Source organism: Scleropages formosus, chromosome 11 (genome assembly GCF_900964775.1).
Source record: "Scleropages formosus chromosome 11, fSclFor1.1, whole genome shotgun sequence".
NCBI lineage: Eukaryota > Metazoa > Chordata > Actinopteri > Osteoglossiformes > Osteoglossidae > Scleropages > Scleropages formosus.
The window spans coordinates 10,575,864-10,595,913 of NC_041816.1; the positions used below are offsets into that span (position 1 = coordinate 10,575,864).

Below are 20,050 nucleotides of genomic sequence, written 5' to 3' on the forward strand. Positions count from 1 at the left end.
CTCAACAATGAGCTCTGCCAGTTATTGTCATACTACACACAGACACACACACACATTGTCTGAAACCACTTGCCCAAGCAGGGTTGCAGCAAACTGGAGCCTAACCCAGCAACACAGGGTGCAAGGCTGGAGGGGACACACCCAGGACGGGATGCCAGTCCATCACAAGGCACCCCAAGCAGGACTCGAACCCCAGACCCACCAGAGAGCAGGACCCTGCCAAACCCGCTGCTCCACCGTGCCCCCTCCCCATTGTCATATTACAAAGAGGAAAATCAGAGCTGAAATGTATCTTTAGACTGTCTTTTTAGATCACAACAGTACAAGGAAAAATGCAATGGACTCATTTTCTATCCAGAGTGTAGCCTTCCACACACTCTATGTTCCTGGGGTTAGCTCTGGATCAGTGCAACCCTACACTGGGCAAGAACTTACTAATAATGGATGGATTGTATGGAGAAATAGTTTATGAATTATTTATTGACCTGGTGCCATAGTATAATATGAGTTTAGTATATAAACTACAGTTTAATTAAAGAATATTAAGTTTTCTAATGGAAACCAGGTGTCATTAGACTCCTTAATTAGCCAAGTGAGGGTAGAATAAGTTCCATCTGTGATTTTTTTTTTTTTTTTTTTTTTGCTGCTTTGTTTTTATTAGTACCCTGCGGTGGTACAGCTTGAGCTCTTACTTGTTCTGGCTGAAGGTCCAAGATAAAGGTCCATATTTACGATCACTCTTTGGGTTCAGCTGTAAGCTTGGCTGTCAAGGTTTCTGAAAAGTTCAACTTTTGCCCAGATGTCTAATCCTTGTACTAATCTTTAAAACTGGAGGTCCACCTTTGATAGTTGTATCCCTCAGTTGTTTGCAGTGTCCTGTCTCCATTTTTAATGATAATGCTGTCTTTGGGGGGGAATAGGAGCAAATGGCTAGACCACAATCCTGCCTGGACAGTCGCCCTCATCTCTTATTTATTTTTAGTTTCATTTGGGTGGCACAGTGGCACAGTGAGTAGCGCTGCTGTCTCACAGCGCCTGGGTGGTGCTAGGGAACGTGGGTTTGATTCCTGCTCAGTCTGTGTGGAGTTTGCATGTTCTGCCTGTGTCTGCGTGGGTTTTCTTCGGGTGCTCTGGTTTCCCTCCGCAGTCCAAAGACATGCTGTTCAGGTTCACCCATAGTGTGTGAGTGACAGAGAGTGTGTTTCTCTGATGTATGGATGAGTGACCCATTGTAAGTAGTGTATCTAGCAGTGTAAGTCACCTTGGTGAATAAGGTGTGTGGGCTGATAACGCTACATAGTATCCGTTGTAAGTCGCTTTGGAGAAAAGCATCTGCTATGTGAATAAATGTAGATCTAGTTTCAACTTTGCTGTACTGTCCAGGATCTTGCTTTGGGCTACCATGGTTTTGGTATGTGGGTAAAGCTGTACATACCATCAAGTCTGGGCGTGGCTGACTACCAAGTTATGTACTCCTGGTGCACGCTGGATCAGGAATGGGTTGGCTGGAGACCAGGGGGTGGCGGGGCAGCATACCGGATGCAGGCGAGGCCCAACACGTCTTCCCTCATCGCACCCCCCACCTCCTGAGTCATGAGGCATGGTGTCACAAGGAGGATTATGTCATCCGTCTCTTCAGTGCCTTCCCACTTTCTTGGGCCTGTCCCAGATGGCTGCCAGGGGTGGAGGGTGTGGCCTCCCTGCATCTTTGAGTATCTAGCGAAGTGACTCCCCTTCCCCTTCCAGCCTGAGCTGGAAGAGGGGAAGGGGCCATTATACTTTTCCTATCTTCTGTCCCCTTCAGTTTGATTATCTCCACACATGGGATTGAATCCCAAAGTTCTCAGTACCTGGGACCCTCCCAGTTGCCCTGTTCAGCTGGTTAGGCAGCCCATTTTATAACCCATCTTACTGTGTGGTAAGTGTCAAAAATGTTTAAGAAGGTTTTGGGATTGTAGTGTAATTGTGGGATCCCTCCTGTCAGCGTTGCAGAAGTAGCCAGACGGGCATTGGGTCCTCTCCTTGCTTCCCTGGCAGCAGTTTTAAAAAGCGGCCGGCGACAATTCGACTTGTGAACACGGCACTGGAGACGAGTTGGGTTTCTTCACGTGTGATGGAGAGGTGCTAACTGCAGGGATGGGTCCTGCTTTGTGGGTGTGATGCTGTGTTCTCACCGTGCTATTTTTACCCCCGTTCTCCTGCCGTCTCATTGCTGTTGCTAGGAGCTCGGCTAAGAGGATGGGTTCTCCCAGGGGCCTCCGAAGGTGAATGTCGGCGAGTTTAATGGCTGTGATCTGTGATTAAGGCGTGGTCGTCTGAGAGGAGAGCCATGTTCCTTTTGTTTGCAGCAACATTTTTGTATGAGTGACGCCACCCCGATTTCTCAGATGCCCCAGAACTACTGAACTTGACTGCACGGATTAGGGTAGGGTTGGTCAGAATGTCGTATTCTGCCTAACGCTGCCCTCATACGTGCTGTCAGATTCCATTATGAAGATTGTCTCATGACCAAGGGCTTCTTTTTTCTGTTATGGGAAGAAATTACCTGATATGATCTGATTTGAGCTGTTATGTCCACCCTCACGATGCTGCCTTTTCTTTACCGTGTGTTGGAGGCCTTCGTTCCTGTTGGGTGGCCGTGGATCATTTCATAAGTAATATTAGTCGTTCACAGTGACAAGAGTTGCAAAACAGAAATGTTTTATAGAAGCACCAAGGCCTCTGTTTAAAGCGCACAGACAACTGGTGTCTCGCTGAACAAAAGAGCGGCTGTCCATAGCGGTTGGGAGTCGTAGCCCTTCACGATGATGTCCTTTCTCATGAGAAAAGACATCATCGTGAAGGGCTACGACTCCTAATCTGCAGCTGGTTCTGGCCATGTGTCAAAGGTACTGTCTGTTGGTCCGGAGTGAGCCCTTCTTCTCTACCATCCATCAGTTGTCCATGGTACCTACTCTGTTTTGGTGTAATTGCCCCTTTGCTTGGCCAGGTATTCCCTTTGTCTTCTGAAAACCCAAAAGTGCTGCAGTTTCTGCCTCCGCTTCTCTTGATGGTTCAAGGCAGAAACCTCAGCGCTCAGGTTTGGAGTTCTTGGTGCCGCAAATCTCAGTGTCCTTATGGCAGTGTCTTCCAGAGGTCTTTGTCTGCATTTTGGTTCACGGAGTAGCCTGGAGCTGTTGTTTACTCATGTCGACTCTTGGCGATCACATAGAAGGCCTCTAGAATTTCTGTCCTCTACACTTGTCCTTATTGTCCACTGTCTCTGTTGTTGAGTCTGTCTGTCTTGTTGCTGGTCAAATTCTTCAAATTTTTGAAAAGAATTTGTCTTTTCATGGGAACCTGAACTTTGCGTGATATATCTGAAGTATGGTAGCAGTGTAAGCTCAAAACCGTACATTGCAGGCATATTCTTGGTCAGTGTTATTCTTCAGTGGTACCCTAATCGATACTGGGTCTTTCTCAAAAGACTTGGTGTCACTGGATTATTCCCTTTCCCCCCTCCCAAGAAAACCTATTTTAGTGCTCTGTGCCACATATAATCTTTAATGTAATTTTGATGCCGCTTATAATTTTAGCCCTCTTGCTGGGAATTAACCCAACAGCTGCTCAGTAATCATGCGCAGTTGGACCTCTCCACAAATGGCTGACCAGTAAGGTTGACACAAAGTCACCGAAGCCTATCTAACACGGGGACCTGAGATCAGTTGCCGAGAAGCTGCGTTTGCTAAACTGGCATTGTGATTAAAATAGAATTAGCTGCATTAATATTCACCTGCTGTATGTATTTATCGTGGGCCTTCGCAGTTTGATTTTGTTTATTGTTTGCTGCAGTGGAGAGAATTCCTGCTGTTGCCTGTTTTGTTATAGTTGAGGTAGTGTAGCAGTTACAGCCACTCCCTGTGGTACTGGAGGTTATAGGTTCGAACCCCAGCTCCTGCTTTAGTACCCTTGAGCAAAGTACTTATCCTGAGTTGTTTAAAGGAGTAAATCATTGTAAAAAGGGATAATTGTTAATGTTGCAACTCACTTTGGGGAAAAGCCTCAGCTAAATGTAAATGCAGTTCTGCTGAACTGTGAGGTTAATTAAGGTTATGAACAGAATTGCATATAAATGACGTATAGTACCAGTCAGAAGTTTGAGTACAGATCGGCAGTTACTGTATGGGACAATCTGGGCAGATGAGTGAAAGAAAAGCAAACCAAGTGTCCTCCTACATCTCTGGGAACTGCTGCACAAGAGCTGAGAAGACATTTCAGCTGGATTCCTGAACAAGCTTCCTATCCGAATGTTTCGTAGGGGGTCCAAAAAAAAAGAAAAAAAAAAAAATCCAATCAGTGTCCTCAGCTATAGGCTGGTACTATATGTCAGGTCCTGTAACACTGTTTCTATGGGTGTGCTGAGGTAGGGTCCCAGTCCCCCCCATACCAGTGTCAGTGGGGGTCAGACCGAAGTTGTCCCTTACCTCCGAGGGAACAGCCAGGAGATGCCACCAGGTCCAGTTCTGTCCCGTAGCCACCCTGCTGCAGCCCATCTTCATCTGCCCAACACTCAGAGAGCGGCGACCTTCCCGCTCATCAGCTGGGAAAATGCACCTTTCTGTGTTACTCACTAACTCAGTATCTCACATATTTTTTATTAATTTTGTCGTAGCACTCACAGTGGGTGGGTGAGTTATGAGAAAGTGTGCTGTGCATACCTGTGTTTTTGTGTGTGTGCGTTCACGTACATCAATGCATACATTGTCGTGATTCACGTTTCACACATTCTAAGCATTTAATTATTTTGCATCACAAGGAACCAATAGGGGGAAAAAAACGTGAGAACCGTACACTGGCCCAGAGGGTCCAGGGCGGCAGTGCGATGGGAGTCTGGCCTCTGTACAGGCTGTTTTCTGGATTCCTCCACCATGTGACTGGGCTGTTCCCTTAAATCAATGTTTTTCACATGCCTGCAGATCAGCTGATTCCGCAGCTGAAAAAAGCGCAGAGAGAGCGCACCGTGACTCTTAAAGGGCGTGTTTAAAGGTGACGCCTTGCTGGTCGGCGAATGCAGCACGGTCCTGACATTGATTCCAAACACTTATCACTCTTTGTGTTACCGCTATTTCATGTTGCATACAATTTACTGAGCTGATGTAAAACTGAATATTATCTCTATACTTAAAGTTGTAGGTGTTCGTCAAGAACTTTCATTACTACTTTACGTATTTGGTGGTGTACTTTTTTCTGGGCGATGGTTATATTGCGCCTTTCGTCCGAGTTCCTGCTTTCGAGTCTTGCCTAGACCGTGCACGTCACACTCTCCCTGGGCTTGTGAGAGCATGTGTGAGAAGGTGCTTGGGGCGGGGGTGAGCAGCCTTGGCGTATGAGGGCCGCAGGATCTCTGGCTGTTCCAGCATTTGACTGTTGAATGAAAAGTAATTGTTGGGATACTAAGAAACTCCACTGACCTCTGAGGATATGACTGCCAACCCCTGACCGACAGTATTTACACGCTGATCTTGACTGTCTGTTGAAATGTCTGTTCAATTTGCAGTTCGGCCTTCTCAGATTTTGAAGCTGAAGTCATGCATGTCTGCGAAAACTAGTTTCTTCACTGATCTTGACCTCTGGTTTTCCTGCAGTATGCCAGGGTGTGGATCCCTGATGTCGAGGAGGTGTGGAAATCGGCAGAACTCACCAAGGACTACAAGCAGGGAGACACGGTGCTACATCTGCATCTGGAGGATGGCACGGTGAGGGGGACTAAGGGGCGGGACACGGAGCATGGGCAGCGCTACAGAGCGCATGTTCACAACGGCCGTACATTTTTAAACCATAATGCTGCTGTGGAGGATGTCTGAAGTAGAAGGAGTGTTACCGGAAAGCACATGTTTTCTACGAAGCCACATTTCTGAGTAGTAGAAATCTGATCAGCTGGATTAGCATCCCAGGTTCTCCCAGTTGTCACATATGGCGCTCTCTTTATTTCAGTGGAGACCACCATAACATCGCAGTGCGTCAGTTGTTTCTGTCACATGTCCCTAGACATCGCTCAGAGCTCCAAGTTACGGTCTGACTGTTTGTAAAGCACCTCATTTTACCGCAGATCTGGCGCAGGAAGCAGAGTGTACTGGGAAGGTCCTCATTGTGGTGGGAGTCTCCTGCGCCATACTGTGGTTAGCTGGTAACACCAGGTTCTTGGCTGCAAGGCCCTCGCAGTTCACATTTCCATGTGGGCGCACACACACACACACACACACACACACACACACACACACACACACACACACACACACAGGGATATGGGTGGATACAACTTGACCCGCGTCTTTCTAAATGCGGATTTTCTCACATCTTGCATTCTCAAACGTGTCTGCAGCAATATACAGTTGCCTTCCTCGTCCCTGTGCTTAATTGATAAGCATAAGCAACTCTGGAAAAGAGAAAGTACTGAAAGGGAGTTATTTGGACATTTGAGAGTGTGCAGTTGACCAGGTGCAGAGGGGGTATGGCGGGGCATGTCCTTCGTCTCGTCTCGAATGTGTCCCCTCCGTGCATTCAACCACATGGTATCCCAGCTTCCCTCCTGAGCAGGGCCTCCTTCGCCCTCTCTCCTTCACACGGGTTTAATCTGGCTCCAACAATACGTACAGCCTGAAATGAAAAATTCCTTTTCTGTGGATTTGTTGTGTCACATCTGGCGCACATGATGTGCTCAGGGAAAAGCTGCCCCCCAGGCAGTGTGCAGTGCGGGATGCTGCACAGCGAGATGCCTCCGATTGGCTGGCCGAAAGGGAGCAGGTGGCCAGTGGGCAGCTAATGATAGTGGTATATGAATGAAAGGATGCTCTAATGAGTGTTTTTTTTCATAACCCAGTGCACACGCTTGCCTAGGATATGTGTGTCTTTGTTTTGAAAATGCTTTTAATGTTCAGACAGTCTGACTTAAATCCTCTCCCGTTATGTCTCTAGGAGCTGGAACACAAATTAGATCCTAAAACCAAGAACTTGCCTCACCTTCGGAACCCTGACATTCTGGTGGGAGAGAATGACCTCACTGCCCTCAGTTACCTCCACGAGCCCGCCGTTCTCCATAACCTCAAAGTTCGCTTCATCGATTCCAAGCTCATCTACACCTACTGTGGTAAACAGGCACATTTGGAAATGAGTTACAGTCACAGTGCCAGGGTTATTGTACTCATTGTTAACAAGAAGTGGTGTAACTAATTAAATAAACTCCGGCCCTTCTGTGATTATATCAAGTGATTTTTCACAGTACTGTGCAAAAGTTTTAGGCACTGGGGGGAAAAAGATGCAATGTGAGAATGCTTACAAAAATAATGCTCTTAATTGATTAAACTTCCTACAAAACTTAGTAACCCTCCATCGTCAGCAACCGCTTGGCTTGGCGGGCTTGGCCAGGTTCCGCTCTCTGGCGGGTCTGGGATTTGAGTCCCACTTGGGGTGCCTTGCGATGGACTGGCGTCCCGTCCTGGGTGTGTCCCCTCCCCCCCTCCAGCCATGTGCCCTGTGTTGCCGGGCTAGGCTCTGGCTCGCCGTGACCCCACTTGGGAAAAGCGGTTTCAGACTGTGTGTGTGTGTGTGTGTGTGTGTGTGTGTGTGTGTGTGTAAAACATCTAAGTGCCTAAGACATTTGCACAGTACTGTATAATCAGGTATGATCTTATTGCATTACTAACCATAATGTTCCCTTACTTGTTCTTTCTAGGTATTGTCTTGGTGGCAATCAACCCCTATGAGAATCTTCCAATTTACGGAACTGACATCATCAATGCATATAGTGGGCAGAATATGGGGGATATGGATCCCCACATTTTTGCAGTGGCTGAGGAGGCATACAAGCAAATGGCCAGGTTTGTTAAATATTTCATAACTTACATGTGTATGGTCTAAATCCAACATATACTATCAGAGTGAGTCTTTATATATAGCACAAAGTCTTCTGTATTGTGTTACCGGGGCTGGAGCCACTGCCTTGCAACCAAAAGAACTACGTTTAGATCCAACCTCCTACTGCAGAACTCTTGAGCCAGGAACTCAATAGATTTAGTAAAAAGTACTCAACTGCATAAATAGTATGAAGAGGAACTGTTTAAACTGTATATATAATTGCAAGAAGCTAATGCGTTGCTAAAAAGCCCACAGCAAGGTGAATTCTCATTGCTCTGGTGTATTTACAATTAGTCTTAATAGCATAAATTTTTATGCGTTCCTAAGCCCTAAAATTGACACCAGTTTCTACTGAAATATTAATGTCCCATCAAAATGGACACAGTTGCTTCAATACACACACGCACACATTTTCTGAACCGCTTGTCCCATACGGGGTCGCGGGGAACCGGAGCCTACCCGGCAACACAGGGCGTAAGGCCGGAGGGGGAGGGGACACACCCAGGACGGGACGCCAGTCCACCGCAAGGCACCCCAAGCGGGACTTGAACCCCAGACCCACCAGAGAGGAGGACCCGGTCCAACCCACTGCACAACCGCGCCCGTCTAGTTGCTTCAATAATTAGCATTAATTCTCATAATGCAATATTACAAAGGCAGTTTCCCATTAATTTCTTTGTGATGCTGCTTTTCTTTCCACCTCTGTTGTTCAACTCCTTTGTAGCTTCTATATACACTTGACACTTAAACTATCACAGAGCATAGGTACATATGACACTCAACTTTCGTGTGTTAATTTAGCCTTTAATGCTAGAAGGAAGTCACTAAAAATAATGCAAATCATGAATTCACTCTCACCAATGAAGCTCACATTTTGAGGAAGTCAAAATATTATTAAATTATTATTAACAAAATGATTCCAGGTTGGGAGGAGGGCGCGGTGGCGCAGTGGGTTGGACCACAGTCCTGCTCTCTGGTGGGTCTGGGGTTCGAGTCCCGCTTGGGGTGCCTTGCGGCGGACTGGCGTCCCGTCCTGGGTGTGTCCCCTCCCCCTCCGGCCCTACGCCCTGTGTTACCGGGTTGGCTCCGGTTCCCCGTGACCCCATATGGGACAAGCGGTTCTGAAAGTGTGTGTGTGTGTGTGTGTGTGTGTGTGTGTGTGTGTGTGTGTGTGTGTGTGTGATTCCAGGTTGAAAAATGTCACCTAAAATCAAAATTCCAAAATACATTTTTATACTCGGTGATGATAGAAGTTAACATTTTGTATGTTGTAGCGATCTGGCTAATGAGTTAGCCCAGATCCTCACGTGGATTCCAAAGAAAGGTGTATAAACCCAGACGGACACGGAAAAAATGGAAGCTCTTCATTTAATATCTTGTAGGCAACTATGGATGATTTATATTTCACACAGCTGTCTTCACGATAAAATAAACAACATTAAACTCCAAAACGTGCAAAGCACAAAATGTGTACACGGCCAAGTATATCAGCCTGCGCGCATGCGGGAGAGAGAGAGGACCGGGGGGGGACCCCTCGGTCTCCACCATAATACGTCGTCATTACAGTGTGTAGCACCATAAGTTTTTCTGCGTTGTATTTGAATGTGCATAAACAATTAATTCATTATCAATAAGCACTTGTGAAGGTCCGGTGTCTGTCCAGGAGGGATAGGACTGAGGCATTCTGATTGTCTTGTCTGGCAGATGTTGTTTAAAATATTTAAAAAAAAAAAAAAAAAAAAAAAAAAAAGTTCTCAAGATCATTGCCTAGTGTGTCACTGTGCAAAACACACAGACAGTGTGCTGTAGTACGCTCAAGCAAGGTACTATATACTATAAGGCTGTATAAATGGGTAAATCATGGTAAGTCTTAAGTAAATCTTAACTTTATAAGTCGCTTTGGAGAAAAACTGTGGAAAAGTTAGTGATATTATATTTCCCTTAATCAGGGCTTGAGATTGGCTGAGATTCTCATGAGAGCAAGTTATGTGAGGGCTGAGTGTATGTGGTGTACAAACATGGGGACAATATTATATTTGTATGTGGGTGAAGACATATTTTTATATAGTATCAACTGTCACTCTAAGGTCTAATTTGTTCAGAAGCTTTCAGTTTCTCTCTCCACCTCTCTGGGTGGATCTCAAGGATAGGTTGTGGGCCATGTTTGTGTGATGTGGCTGATCTGAAAATAGCTGCGGTCATCGCTCTGCTGCATCTGCGCAATGGAAGGGATGTGCGTGCTGTTCTCCCTCAGCGGTGCTCCCCTGGGTACTGGGGTAGTGCACCGCGTCCTGTCGGTTACGCCTGCGTTGGCAAAGCAGACGGTTCGTCCATCAGCGGGTCTTCGCTTCATTAGCCTCCGCTCACCTCCAGCAGTCGTGCTCCGCACCATCAGTTCGCTGATAGAGCGCCGCCTTCTCGCGCAATCCGAGTCGTCAAAATAAGCATTTTCATTCCGGGCGTCGCTTGCAGAATGATGCGAACGCTCGAAGTGAAGCGCAGTACAAAACGACTCGTAAATGGAAATAATTTATGTAGACAACCGAGTCCTGCAGGCGCAAATTCTTGTGAGATGAATTCGCAGCTCAAAATCGCCGCTCAGCCCCTGTGTCGCGTCGTCTCCCCCCCAGGGACGAGAGGAATCAGTCCATCATCGTGAGCGGTGAATCGGGCGCCGGAAAGACTGTGTCTGCCAAGTACGCCATGCGATACTTTGCCACCGTCAGCGGCTCGGCCAGCGAGGCCAACGTGGAGGAGAAGGTGTTGGCCTCCAACCCCATCATGGAGGTAAGTGCCACCACTTGCTGTTCCTTACACTCAGATCTACTTAAAACCAGGCTAAAGGATGAATAAGAATAAATGGCATCGATGCTCTGTTGATTACCAGTCGCCATCTATATGAGCATTAGTTGAAATGTCATCCATACAGTTTAAACTGAGATATTCTTTTTGAATAGATGATGCATGCAGTCACTGAAATGCATATTGTTTCCTCAACGGTGTATCAAAACTTAGAGTACATGTAGATTGTGTAAAGGACCAATGTTAGAGTAACCTCCGTCCGCTGAGAGCCTGTCTGAGTGAAAAGCCTTATGGGAAGGGAGAGGCAGGGAGGGGAAATAAGTCACGCTGCTTTGCTGCTTCCGAGCCAGGGCTGTTATGTCACCCCTCCATCGTTCAAGTCTAGGCCAGAGGAGGGCCCAGAGCTCATTATGAGTGTGGTGAACGTACAATGACATCCGCTCCACGGTGGAGAACTTCCCTGTCTGTGGGTCTCAGGCGGGTCCACGCACTGCTCTGTTGAAATGCAGAGCAGCTCCTGCCTGTATTACTAATGTTGGACTTCATGTAATGCCTTAGCCCCTCTTCCCCATCGTTCCCCGCCCCCCGCTGAGCAGCTTCGGCCACGTCATCGCATTTTGGTGTGTGTCGCCAGATGACAGATTAAAAGACGGGATGTTACGTTAACCCCAAACTGTGGCAGATTGTGTGCAGGAGCCAAAAATCAGATTTTTCCACTGCAGACTTCTGTAGCTGTGCAGGAAAAATTGTGTTCATATGCACGCAGAACAGGAGATGAAGAGTTGGACAGTGTGAAGACGATGTTAGGGACAATAAACCGTAGGCTGTGCGATGCCTTGAACATCTGTGTGTGTGTGTGTGTGTGTGTGTGTGTGTGTGTGTGTGTGTGTGTGTGTGTGTGTGTTAATTAGGGAACTTTCAACACGCACCCACATTGCACAAAAGGCCAGTGAAGCAATGGTGCACCTCTGACTGACACCATACACAGTATTACTAGGACACACCCTTCCGCAGTGGTTCGATGTGGAAAATGGCTCCCCTGTCTGCGAATGCGCACAATTTACAGCAGCGGTGAATAAAGAAATGTTTCTGTTGCGAGTGATCCGCTCCTGCATCAAACGTGACCAAATTTCTATAATTAGAAGGCTGTCTTCGGGCAGGAATACGGAGCCTTAAGTGCCCCCTCCCCCACCCCAGAGCCTCCCCGCAGGGCCCTTCGAACCCTGCTGCCTCTCCGGCGGCTCTTGGACTTCCCTCCTCCCCCTCACGGCGCTACTCTTTCTCACTTTCTGCGTGCGGTGAGGTGTGGCAGTGGAAAAAGGAAAAGGTACATGTTGACACAGCCCCCCTGGATGGGCGGCGTTCCGTAAGCCCCCGCAGGCCGGCAGCCAGGGATCTCCCGCTGTCTCGGGGAAACAGACTCGCTCAGGAGGAGCAACCTGCCAATGCCACCGCGTGCCACGGTTTGAGCCGTAAGAGGCGGTTAATTTCACCGAGCACTTTTCTCGTTTCCACAAGAATGCCGTGACAGACCTTCCGTTACCGAATTACTAATTAACAGCTCAGGGACCAGAGGAGCCTGTCTGTTCTGTGCTGAAGGTTTGATTTACTCCTCCTGTCCTTAGCAGTGTTGCTGTTGTGAGGAAAAGGCTCTGAAACAAGCGCGTGTGCACGCACGCACGCACGCACGCACGCACGCACGCACGCACGCACGCACGCACGCACGCACGCACGCACACACACACACACACACCCCCCGGTGGTAGCTCCCTGCAAACACACTCTTACTTGTTACTACAGTTTCTCATGACACATCTGTGATCCTGGCGATAATTAAGTCTGATTGTCACATTTAGGTGTTTGATTTTCGCAGCAAAGATGTGTAAATTCGACTAAAATTATAATCCCTGATTTAATTAAAATCGATTTGTTGAAACTCACCCTCTTGTTCAATATTTGTTTTTTTTTTCTTGGTGCGTAGCCCCCTGCTGAATGGACGTTACAGTTCTGTTGGGTGGTTCAGCCTTAAGTTGGTCCTTATGTTGGCGTAGTCCTGGTTGGTCCTCATATTTGTGTAGTATTTCTTGTGTTCTCTTTCTAGTTCTTAATGTATTCTCTTCAGTTTTTGGCGTAATTGGCCAGTAAATTATTTTATGTACTGCAGACATTGTTGGTGCTTCATTAATCAACGGCTCTCTACCTCCCTCCCTCGCCGCCTACAGTCGATCGGGAATGCAAAGACCACCAGGAACGACAACAGCAGCCGCTTTGGCAAGTACATCGAGATCGGTTTTGACAAGAAGTACCACATCATTGGCGCCAACATGAGGACCTACTTGCTGGAGAAATCCAGAGTTGTGTTCCAGGTAAGTGGGCCCCCAGGAACCAACCCTTCACAGCGAGAGGAAGGGGCTTCAGGGCTGACTGAAATAACGCCGGTGATTGCTGATACCTAGGAGGCATCACAGGTTACGGAGGGGCCGGCCAGTGGCGCGGTCATGAGATACCCTCCATGTTGCATTTGCTCACATCAAACCCTGCCAGCATGGCACCTTTGCCCAAACGACGAGGACCCTGTGCCATGGTATTTGGAAGAAGCTGATAAAATTGAATGACCGATATGTCTTTGATCCTATTGAAATGTTGCTTTATGCATTTTGATTTTATAATATTTGTGCCCGCTCTGCCCTCGGTCAACTGAAGTAAACAGCGGAGGTTCTGTATCCATTGTTCATATGGGGAGGCACCTTAGTGCACTGTTTGCACTTTTTTGCTCACTGCTATGGGATTAATAACCCTTCTATACACAGAAGTGTATGGATTTTGTGTGTGTATGCTTAGCGCCTTCGTGGGTCAGTCCTCATCCCCATGAGATACAGTCCAGTGGACCCTATGGCTCTCATATCTGTGCTGGTTTAACTGCAGTCATCCAGGTTATCTGTGCGAGATGAAAGCAGTCATGCAACTCAGGAATGGGGTGGAATAACGCTGGTCATGCAGTGTGAGCTTTATATAGCTAAGTTGCGATGGAGGGTGAAGAGGCTCTTAAAAACAACATAAGAACACTTGTAAAGAAAGAGGATAACCTAGTTAAACATTTCTAGCCATGGCCGTGGAAGGCCTGTGAATGCAGCTCCTGCGCCCTACGGCCTAATGAAAATTCCTGAGGTCTGTGTGTCTATCCGCTCTACCTGAGCGGAGGGACAGGACGGCATGGCGGCAGGATCACACCCCTTATCGCAACATGTGGTCCTCCACTGCTAGCGTTCATTGTGAACCACATTTTAGGGGACCTCAGCTGAGATACAGCACAATACCGTATGCAGAAGTTAAATGAGAGGTTTACTTGTGCGGATAAACACTGGACAGCCACTATGCAACCTAATCTCCTGCCTTACAATCTGCTCCTGTCATAGTAACCTTGAGCAAAGTACTTACTCTGAAATAATGCGGTAAAATTACCCAGCTCTATAAATGGGTAGATGTTTTCACAGTATATAAGCCTAAAATTGAAATTAAACTTGGACAATGGTGTCAACTAAATTCTGGGTGGTGTTGTTGTTGTTGTTGTTGTTGTTGTTATTATTGTTATTATTATTATTATTATTATTATTTAATAATAATAATAAACTGCTGCTGCTGAAAGCTGGCCTACAGTTGGCAGGAGGGTATCAGAGCCCAGTATCCTGAGTGCAGCCCAGTGCTTTTATGGGAGAATTTATTGCTGTCCTAGGATATCACACCTTGCACTAACCTGCCAAGAATTTCCAAGCTTGCTCATACTTTAAAATCAACAACTGCCTTTAACTTTGTTTTATGTTTGTAAGTAATGGCTCACCACAAGAACAGCACTAAACATGGAAAACATTTTCTTCAAACCCAGTCTTTCCCTGCTCTCTTCCAGTGCGGTGGTTTATGTGTGTGTATTTCCTCTGAATGCACTGAACTGATTTGTGTCCTCCTTCATTTGTAGGCGGATGAAGAGCGGAACTACCATATCTTCTACCAGCTGTGTGGCTCTACCCATCTGCCAGAATTTAAAGACCTTAAATTAGGTTGGTCTGCCTCTCTCTCTCTCTCTCTCTGTGTGTGTGTGTATGTGTGTGTGTGTGTGTGTGTGTGTGTGTTTCTAACAGGTGTCAGGAATGGCTGAAATTAAGCTGATGCTTTTTTTTGGTGGGGGATTTAACTAAATGCTATAAAACCGTGTAGGGGGAAAATAGGTCATATATGTGTCTGTTTTTTGTGGAGAAGGAATCCATTGAGAAGCCTCGAGGGTGGCTGCAGAAAGCGTATGTTGACAGAAAGCAGCGGGAGGGCGGGGCTTATCACAGCGCTTCCTTAGTGAGCAGACACCTGCTCTTCCTGCCGTAGCAACACACTGCCGGGGCACAGCTACACTGCCTCTCTGTTCCACAGGCATCCTGCCCAGCAGACGCCCCTCCAATGGGGATGTGTTGGCTCGGATGAGTTTCCGTTGCTTGGCAACAGGGTCCTGACATTGCTTGCTTTCACTAAGCTACCGAAAATTCCACCGTCTCTGCGAGATTAGAGGTTATAACTAGGACTTCCTCCATCTCTTCTCTTAATTACTGTGCTTTGGTACTGTCCTTAAAGAACCGCTGTCCTGTTCGGCTCATCGTTTTCACACTAATTGTATGGCTGATCACTCTAAATGCTACAGAGCAAAGCCCTGGGAGCTTTCTGGTGAACCCATAAGTGATTGGATTTAGACTGATCGATATCTGTAAATTAGCAATAGACCTACTGTATATTCGTCTTGCCGCCATAATATAAAACAGCATGTTTAACACACTAGCAGCTAAATCTGAATCAAAAGCATTCTGCTCATGACTGTTTTGATAGCTCCCTAAGGGACACATTAGAATCTCTCTAATAGCTGTTGCGTTACACTGAAATGTCACGCTTCGACAGCTGCCCTATGATCGCCATGTCCCCGGCAGTGCGATCAATGACACCATCAGCATGATGTTTTGCTCTACCCTGCAGGCCCTGCAGACAGTTTCCACTACACCAAACAGGGACGAAACCCTGTAATCGATGGAGTGGATGACGCCAAGGAGATGTTCACCACCAGGAATGCGTTCTCATTGTTAGGTGCGAGTCCTTCAAGACTAGGAAGGGTTTCGTCAGATTAAAGGCTTGCTTATTCTTCAAAAACCTTAATTTGTGTTTTGTCAGTGTTTTTTGTAGTTTACCATCAAATGTCACATGGAAAAGTTATTTCTGGGAATCAAATGCGTACCTCTTGCCGGCTCTTTAAAGTAGGTATTGTGGATGATGATGATGCTGATGTTGGTGTTTGTTACCTTCCAGGAATTAACGAATCATATCAAATTGGAATTTTCCAAGTTCTGGCTGCCATCCTCCACTTGGGCAATGTGGAGGTGAAGGATCGAGACTCAGACAGCAGCAACATCCCGGTGAGATTCAACTCGATAAGGTGTTGTCCGTTGTTTCTGGTTCATTGGCTAAATGGTCCAACTTGGCTTGATACTTGAAGCATTCAGACAGTACAGAGTGCAGTACTAAATACATCTGAAGATAAATAATATTCTGCAGTTTACAAACTTCAATTTAACTGTTACTGTATTTCACTTAATTTTTTTTTTAATTCACCATAGTAGCTATAATGTTTTTTGGTAAATCCAAAATCACTTTAGTCACACTGTAAATGTCTATGATATAACTATGACTAATAAAAATACTTAGACTTTTAGTCTTACGAAAACTACATTTCAAGCTACATTAAAATTTATTTAAAAACCAAAAGGAAAAATGCCTTCCTTCCACAAACTCTGAATCAATGTTGATTGTTAATCAATTCAGCCTATAAACATGGACGATGTTTGTTCCCTTGTTACTGATCGCCAGTACTCAGGAACACCAGACACAAGTTGTGAACTCTATTGAATCGAGTTGAATGATGGCAGTCCTGCACTCCTGTTTTATTTGAGTGCATTTACTTTACTCGTGTCTGCTGGGTGCACAAACGCTTCTCGAATTCAGCCTGCAACAAACCGAAATTTCAGAAAACCAATAGGTGAAGGAAATGTGTTTAAAAATAAACTAAGAAATCTTGGGAAATGTGTCATTCGACTTTGTAATACAAGGAGCCGGTTTACCAAAATTTCTCAATTCTCTCAGCCAGTGGTGTTTGAGCGTGTAGCTTTGAGCACAGTTTTTCAATTGGACCCGTTATACGGTGCGTTCTAACGTTGATCTAAATGCTGTCTGCAGAACAATTCAGAAGCCAAATTGTCAAGATTTTTACATGCACATTGTTATTTCAGCCAAACAACAGCCACCTGACCATATTCTGCGACCTCATGGGTGTCACATATAAAGACATGTCTCACTGGCTGTGCCACAAGAAGCTCAAGACGGCCACAGAGACTTACATCAAACCCATCCCCAAGCTGCAGGCTGTCAATGCCCGTGATGCCCTCTCCAAGCACATCTACGCCAAGCTCTTCAGCTGGATCGTGGACCATGTCAACGAGGCACTGCACTCCACTGTCAAGCAGCACTCTTTCATCGGTGTCCTGGACATCTATGGGTACGTTCTCAGCTGGCCTTAACTACCACATCATACGATGAGAGAGAGGGGTCTTCTCCTTGTGTATCACGGCCTTCTCCATGTTCATAAAGTGTGACCAAGGGCCTACACTCATTTGTTTTTCGGCCACAGTACAGCCTGCAGTATAAACTGGGACTGAGTGCACTGGGCCTATCTTACAAACACAGTTGGGGCCAAACGTCTGTTCTTTTCCAGTTTGTTCATAAATTCAAAGCCACTGTTACCACTGAGTCATAATCAGTAAAAGCTTAATAATACAGATGTGCCTCTATTTATATACAGGATAGTTTTCTAAAACTTACAGCTATGGCTGTAATAAATGAAATACTTCATAACACTTTTTAACGTGTCAACTTTAAATTACTGTGAATTTAATTCGAACATTTATAACTCACCCATTCATAACATGAGGAGCCAGTGTATACGTTGTTATACGTGAGTGAGTAGCTTGCATATGTTTACTAATTCATCCTGTTTTTCTCCATCATTGTGACTTTCGTGTACTTTGTCATTGATCCTATTCCCCTGCAGGTTTGAAACCTTTGAAATCAACAGCTTTGAGCAATTTTGCATAAATTACGCCAATGAGAAGCTCCAACAGCAGTTCAACATGGTGAGCTGTGACTTCGTGCCGATCTTCCCCATTCTTGGTCTGCTGGCCTTTGCTTCATGAACCAGACTTGTGCTGCTTCCGACTGCTGGATTTGCCCTGGTTTCCGAACTTTCTCAGGTTCTCTCGGATGCAGTGGTGATTGTATTCTGCTATCTGTGGTTTGCCAAGGACTCTTGCAAAACTAAGTTGGGCAGGAGTCGTCAGAAAAAGTGTTCCTGCTGAGAACAATTTAAAGGAAAATTATTTATGAATGCAGTGCTTTGTTGATGTAAAAAAAAAAAATGCAATTTAATTAATGTGACTTGGCAATATTTTTTTTTTAAATTTATTATTAGAGGTTTTCACAGTGTGTTCGGAGCCTGCAAAGAGATTGTGATTGTCCCCTGTCAAAGAGTTTTTAAAAATTAAAATAACATACCCTTGGTGATATGAACGCATGCAGAGTTTTCCCACATACTGTGGACGGCACGTGAGAAGGTTGAAGTGGCTGCAGGAGCTATCCTCACTGCTCTCTTCTCCTGTCTTCCTTCAGCATGTCTTCAAGCTAGAGCAGGAAGAGTACATGAAGGAGCAGATCCCATGGACCCTTATCGACTTCTACGACAACCAGCCCTGCATCAACCTGATCGAGGCGAAGTTGGGAGTCCTGGACCTCCTGGATGAGGAGTGCAGGGTAAGGGACAGCTTTTTTCCTACCTTCTTGAAGGCTGTTGCCAGCCGGGTTGCTGGAAATAGGCTCCCCATCAGCCCCCGTGTGTCTCAGGCGTAGTCCTGGTTACCCTTTCTCTTCCAGATGCCCAAGGGTTCCGATGACACATGGGCCCAGAAGCTGTACAACACCCACCTGAAGAAATGCGTTCTTTTCGAGAAGCCCCGCATGTCCAACAAAGCTTTCATTATCCAGCACTTTGCGGACAAGGTAGACATGCTCCCTCCCTGCACGCACGGGTTTCCATGTCGACCTTGCAGGATGCTGCCATTCGTGTGGAGTGTCACTGCAAAATCGTCATGTTATTATAACTAGGGTGACGTGCAGTCGCTCCTGTCTGTCAGTGCAGTCTGGTCATAGTGTCTGTTGCGATTAATTTGTGTGAGTCAGTGATAAGAAAATATTGCTGACCCTGTGTTGCTCTGTCCCATTTTAGCCCCTGTGTCAGGTTACTGATGGGCTGCTAGAGATGGAGGAGGGAGGGAGGGAGGGAGGGGGAGAGAGAGAGAGAGAGAGAGAGAGAGAAAGTATGGTATTGCTGATTTTGGCACTGAGGTTTGGCTAACAGCTGATGCTGTGAATGACCAATGAGAGCTGAGCCGCTGTGACGCATCCTGCCCCGCTGTGTGCGTTATGGGAAGAAGCTGATTATATTCGGGCAGATAAGCAGTGTGCCGCTGCTCCCGAGGAATGCAAATAGGTGCTCTTCTCGATGGTCACAGCTGCGTTAGACACGCAGGGCGGCAACGGCACAAACGCAGCAGGGTCACAGTTAATGACAGAGTCCACGCTGCGTCAGGGCTTTGCGTCCCAGCGGTTCACATCAGTCCTGTCTGCTGTCTGCTCTGCCTCCGTGTCCCCAGGTTGAGTACCAGTGTGAGGGCTTCCTGGAGAAGAACAAAGACACTGTCAATGAGGAGCAGATAAACGTGCTCAAAGCAAGCAAGGTTTGTATCCAGTGTGAACATATTGTTTTCTACTCTTCCCACAGCTTTTTTTTTTTTTTTGCCCTTTTATGAAATGCATTCCACTTTTATTTGTGTCCAAAACCCAGCGTGCCTATAGAATTGTACCTTAGGCTTTCTGCCATAGGATGGGAGCCCTGACTTTTTAATTTTAAGTTTATTTCAGACAGGAAAGTTTCCTAAGCAGAAATACAGCCTTTCCTGCCCTTAGACAAGTCTCAATTTGTCCCGATGCTTTGAGACACGACCTCGAAAATGGATGCGGCAGAAGTAAAGGTCAAACACAGTGTTGCCATCTGCTGTTTTGTCTGGGTACTTTTTTAAAAGGGCCCGTGGAAATTCCTTCTTTGCTCATCAGACGATATAGGAATGGACATGATGAGGTATCCATGAGTAGCGCTGTAAATTTCGCTGTAAAGAAAACAAATTTCTCAATCCCATAGTTGCTTCCGGGATGTAACCCTTAG

At 46.3% G+C, this 20,050-nt stretch overlaps 1 protein-coding gene across 5 annotated transcripts in view; it reads left to right on the forward strand.

The window, feature by feature from the left end:
• myo5aa (myosin VAa) overlaps window positions 1-20,050 on the forward strand; it is a 47,540-nt gene that overhangs the window by 7,616 nt on the left and 19,874 nt on the right. For all 5 annotated transcript variants that reach the window (XM_029256157.1, XM_029256158.1, XM_029256160.1 and 2 more), the window contains exons 2-14: window positions 5,625-5,735; window positions 6,955-7,126; window positions 7,712-7,856; window positions 10,524-10,680; window positions 12,918-13,061; window positions 14,669-14,750; window positions 15,706-15,813; window positions 16,033-16,139; window positions 17,010-17,275; window positions 17,828-17,909; window positions 18,442-18,582; window positions 18,703-18,828; window positions 19,482-19,565. In XM_029256157.1, the coding sequence (XP_029111990.1) occupies window positions 5,625-5,735; window positions 6,955-7,126; window positions 7,712-7,856; window positions 10,524-10,680; window positions 12,918-13,061; window positions 14,669-14,750; window positions 15,706-15,813; window positions 16,033-16,139; window positions 17,010-17,275; window positions 17,828-17,909; window positions 18,442-18,582; window positions 18,703-18,828; window positions 19,482-19,565 (1,725 nt within the window). The remainder of the gene's footprint in view (window positions 1-5,624; window positions 5,736-6,954; window positions 7,127-7,711; window positions 7,857-10,523; window positions 10,681-12,917; window positions 13,062-14,668; window positions 14,751-15,705; window positions 15,814-16,032; window positions 16,140-17,009; window positions 17,276-17,827; window positions 17,910-18,441; window positions 18,583-18,702; window positions 18,829-19,481; window positions 19,566-20,050) is intronic.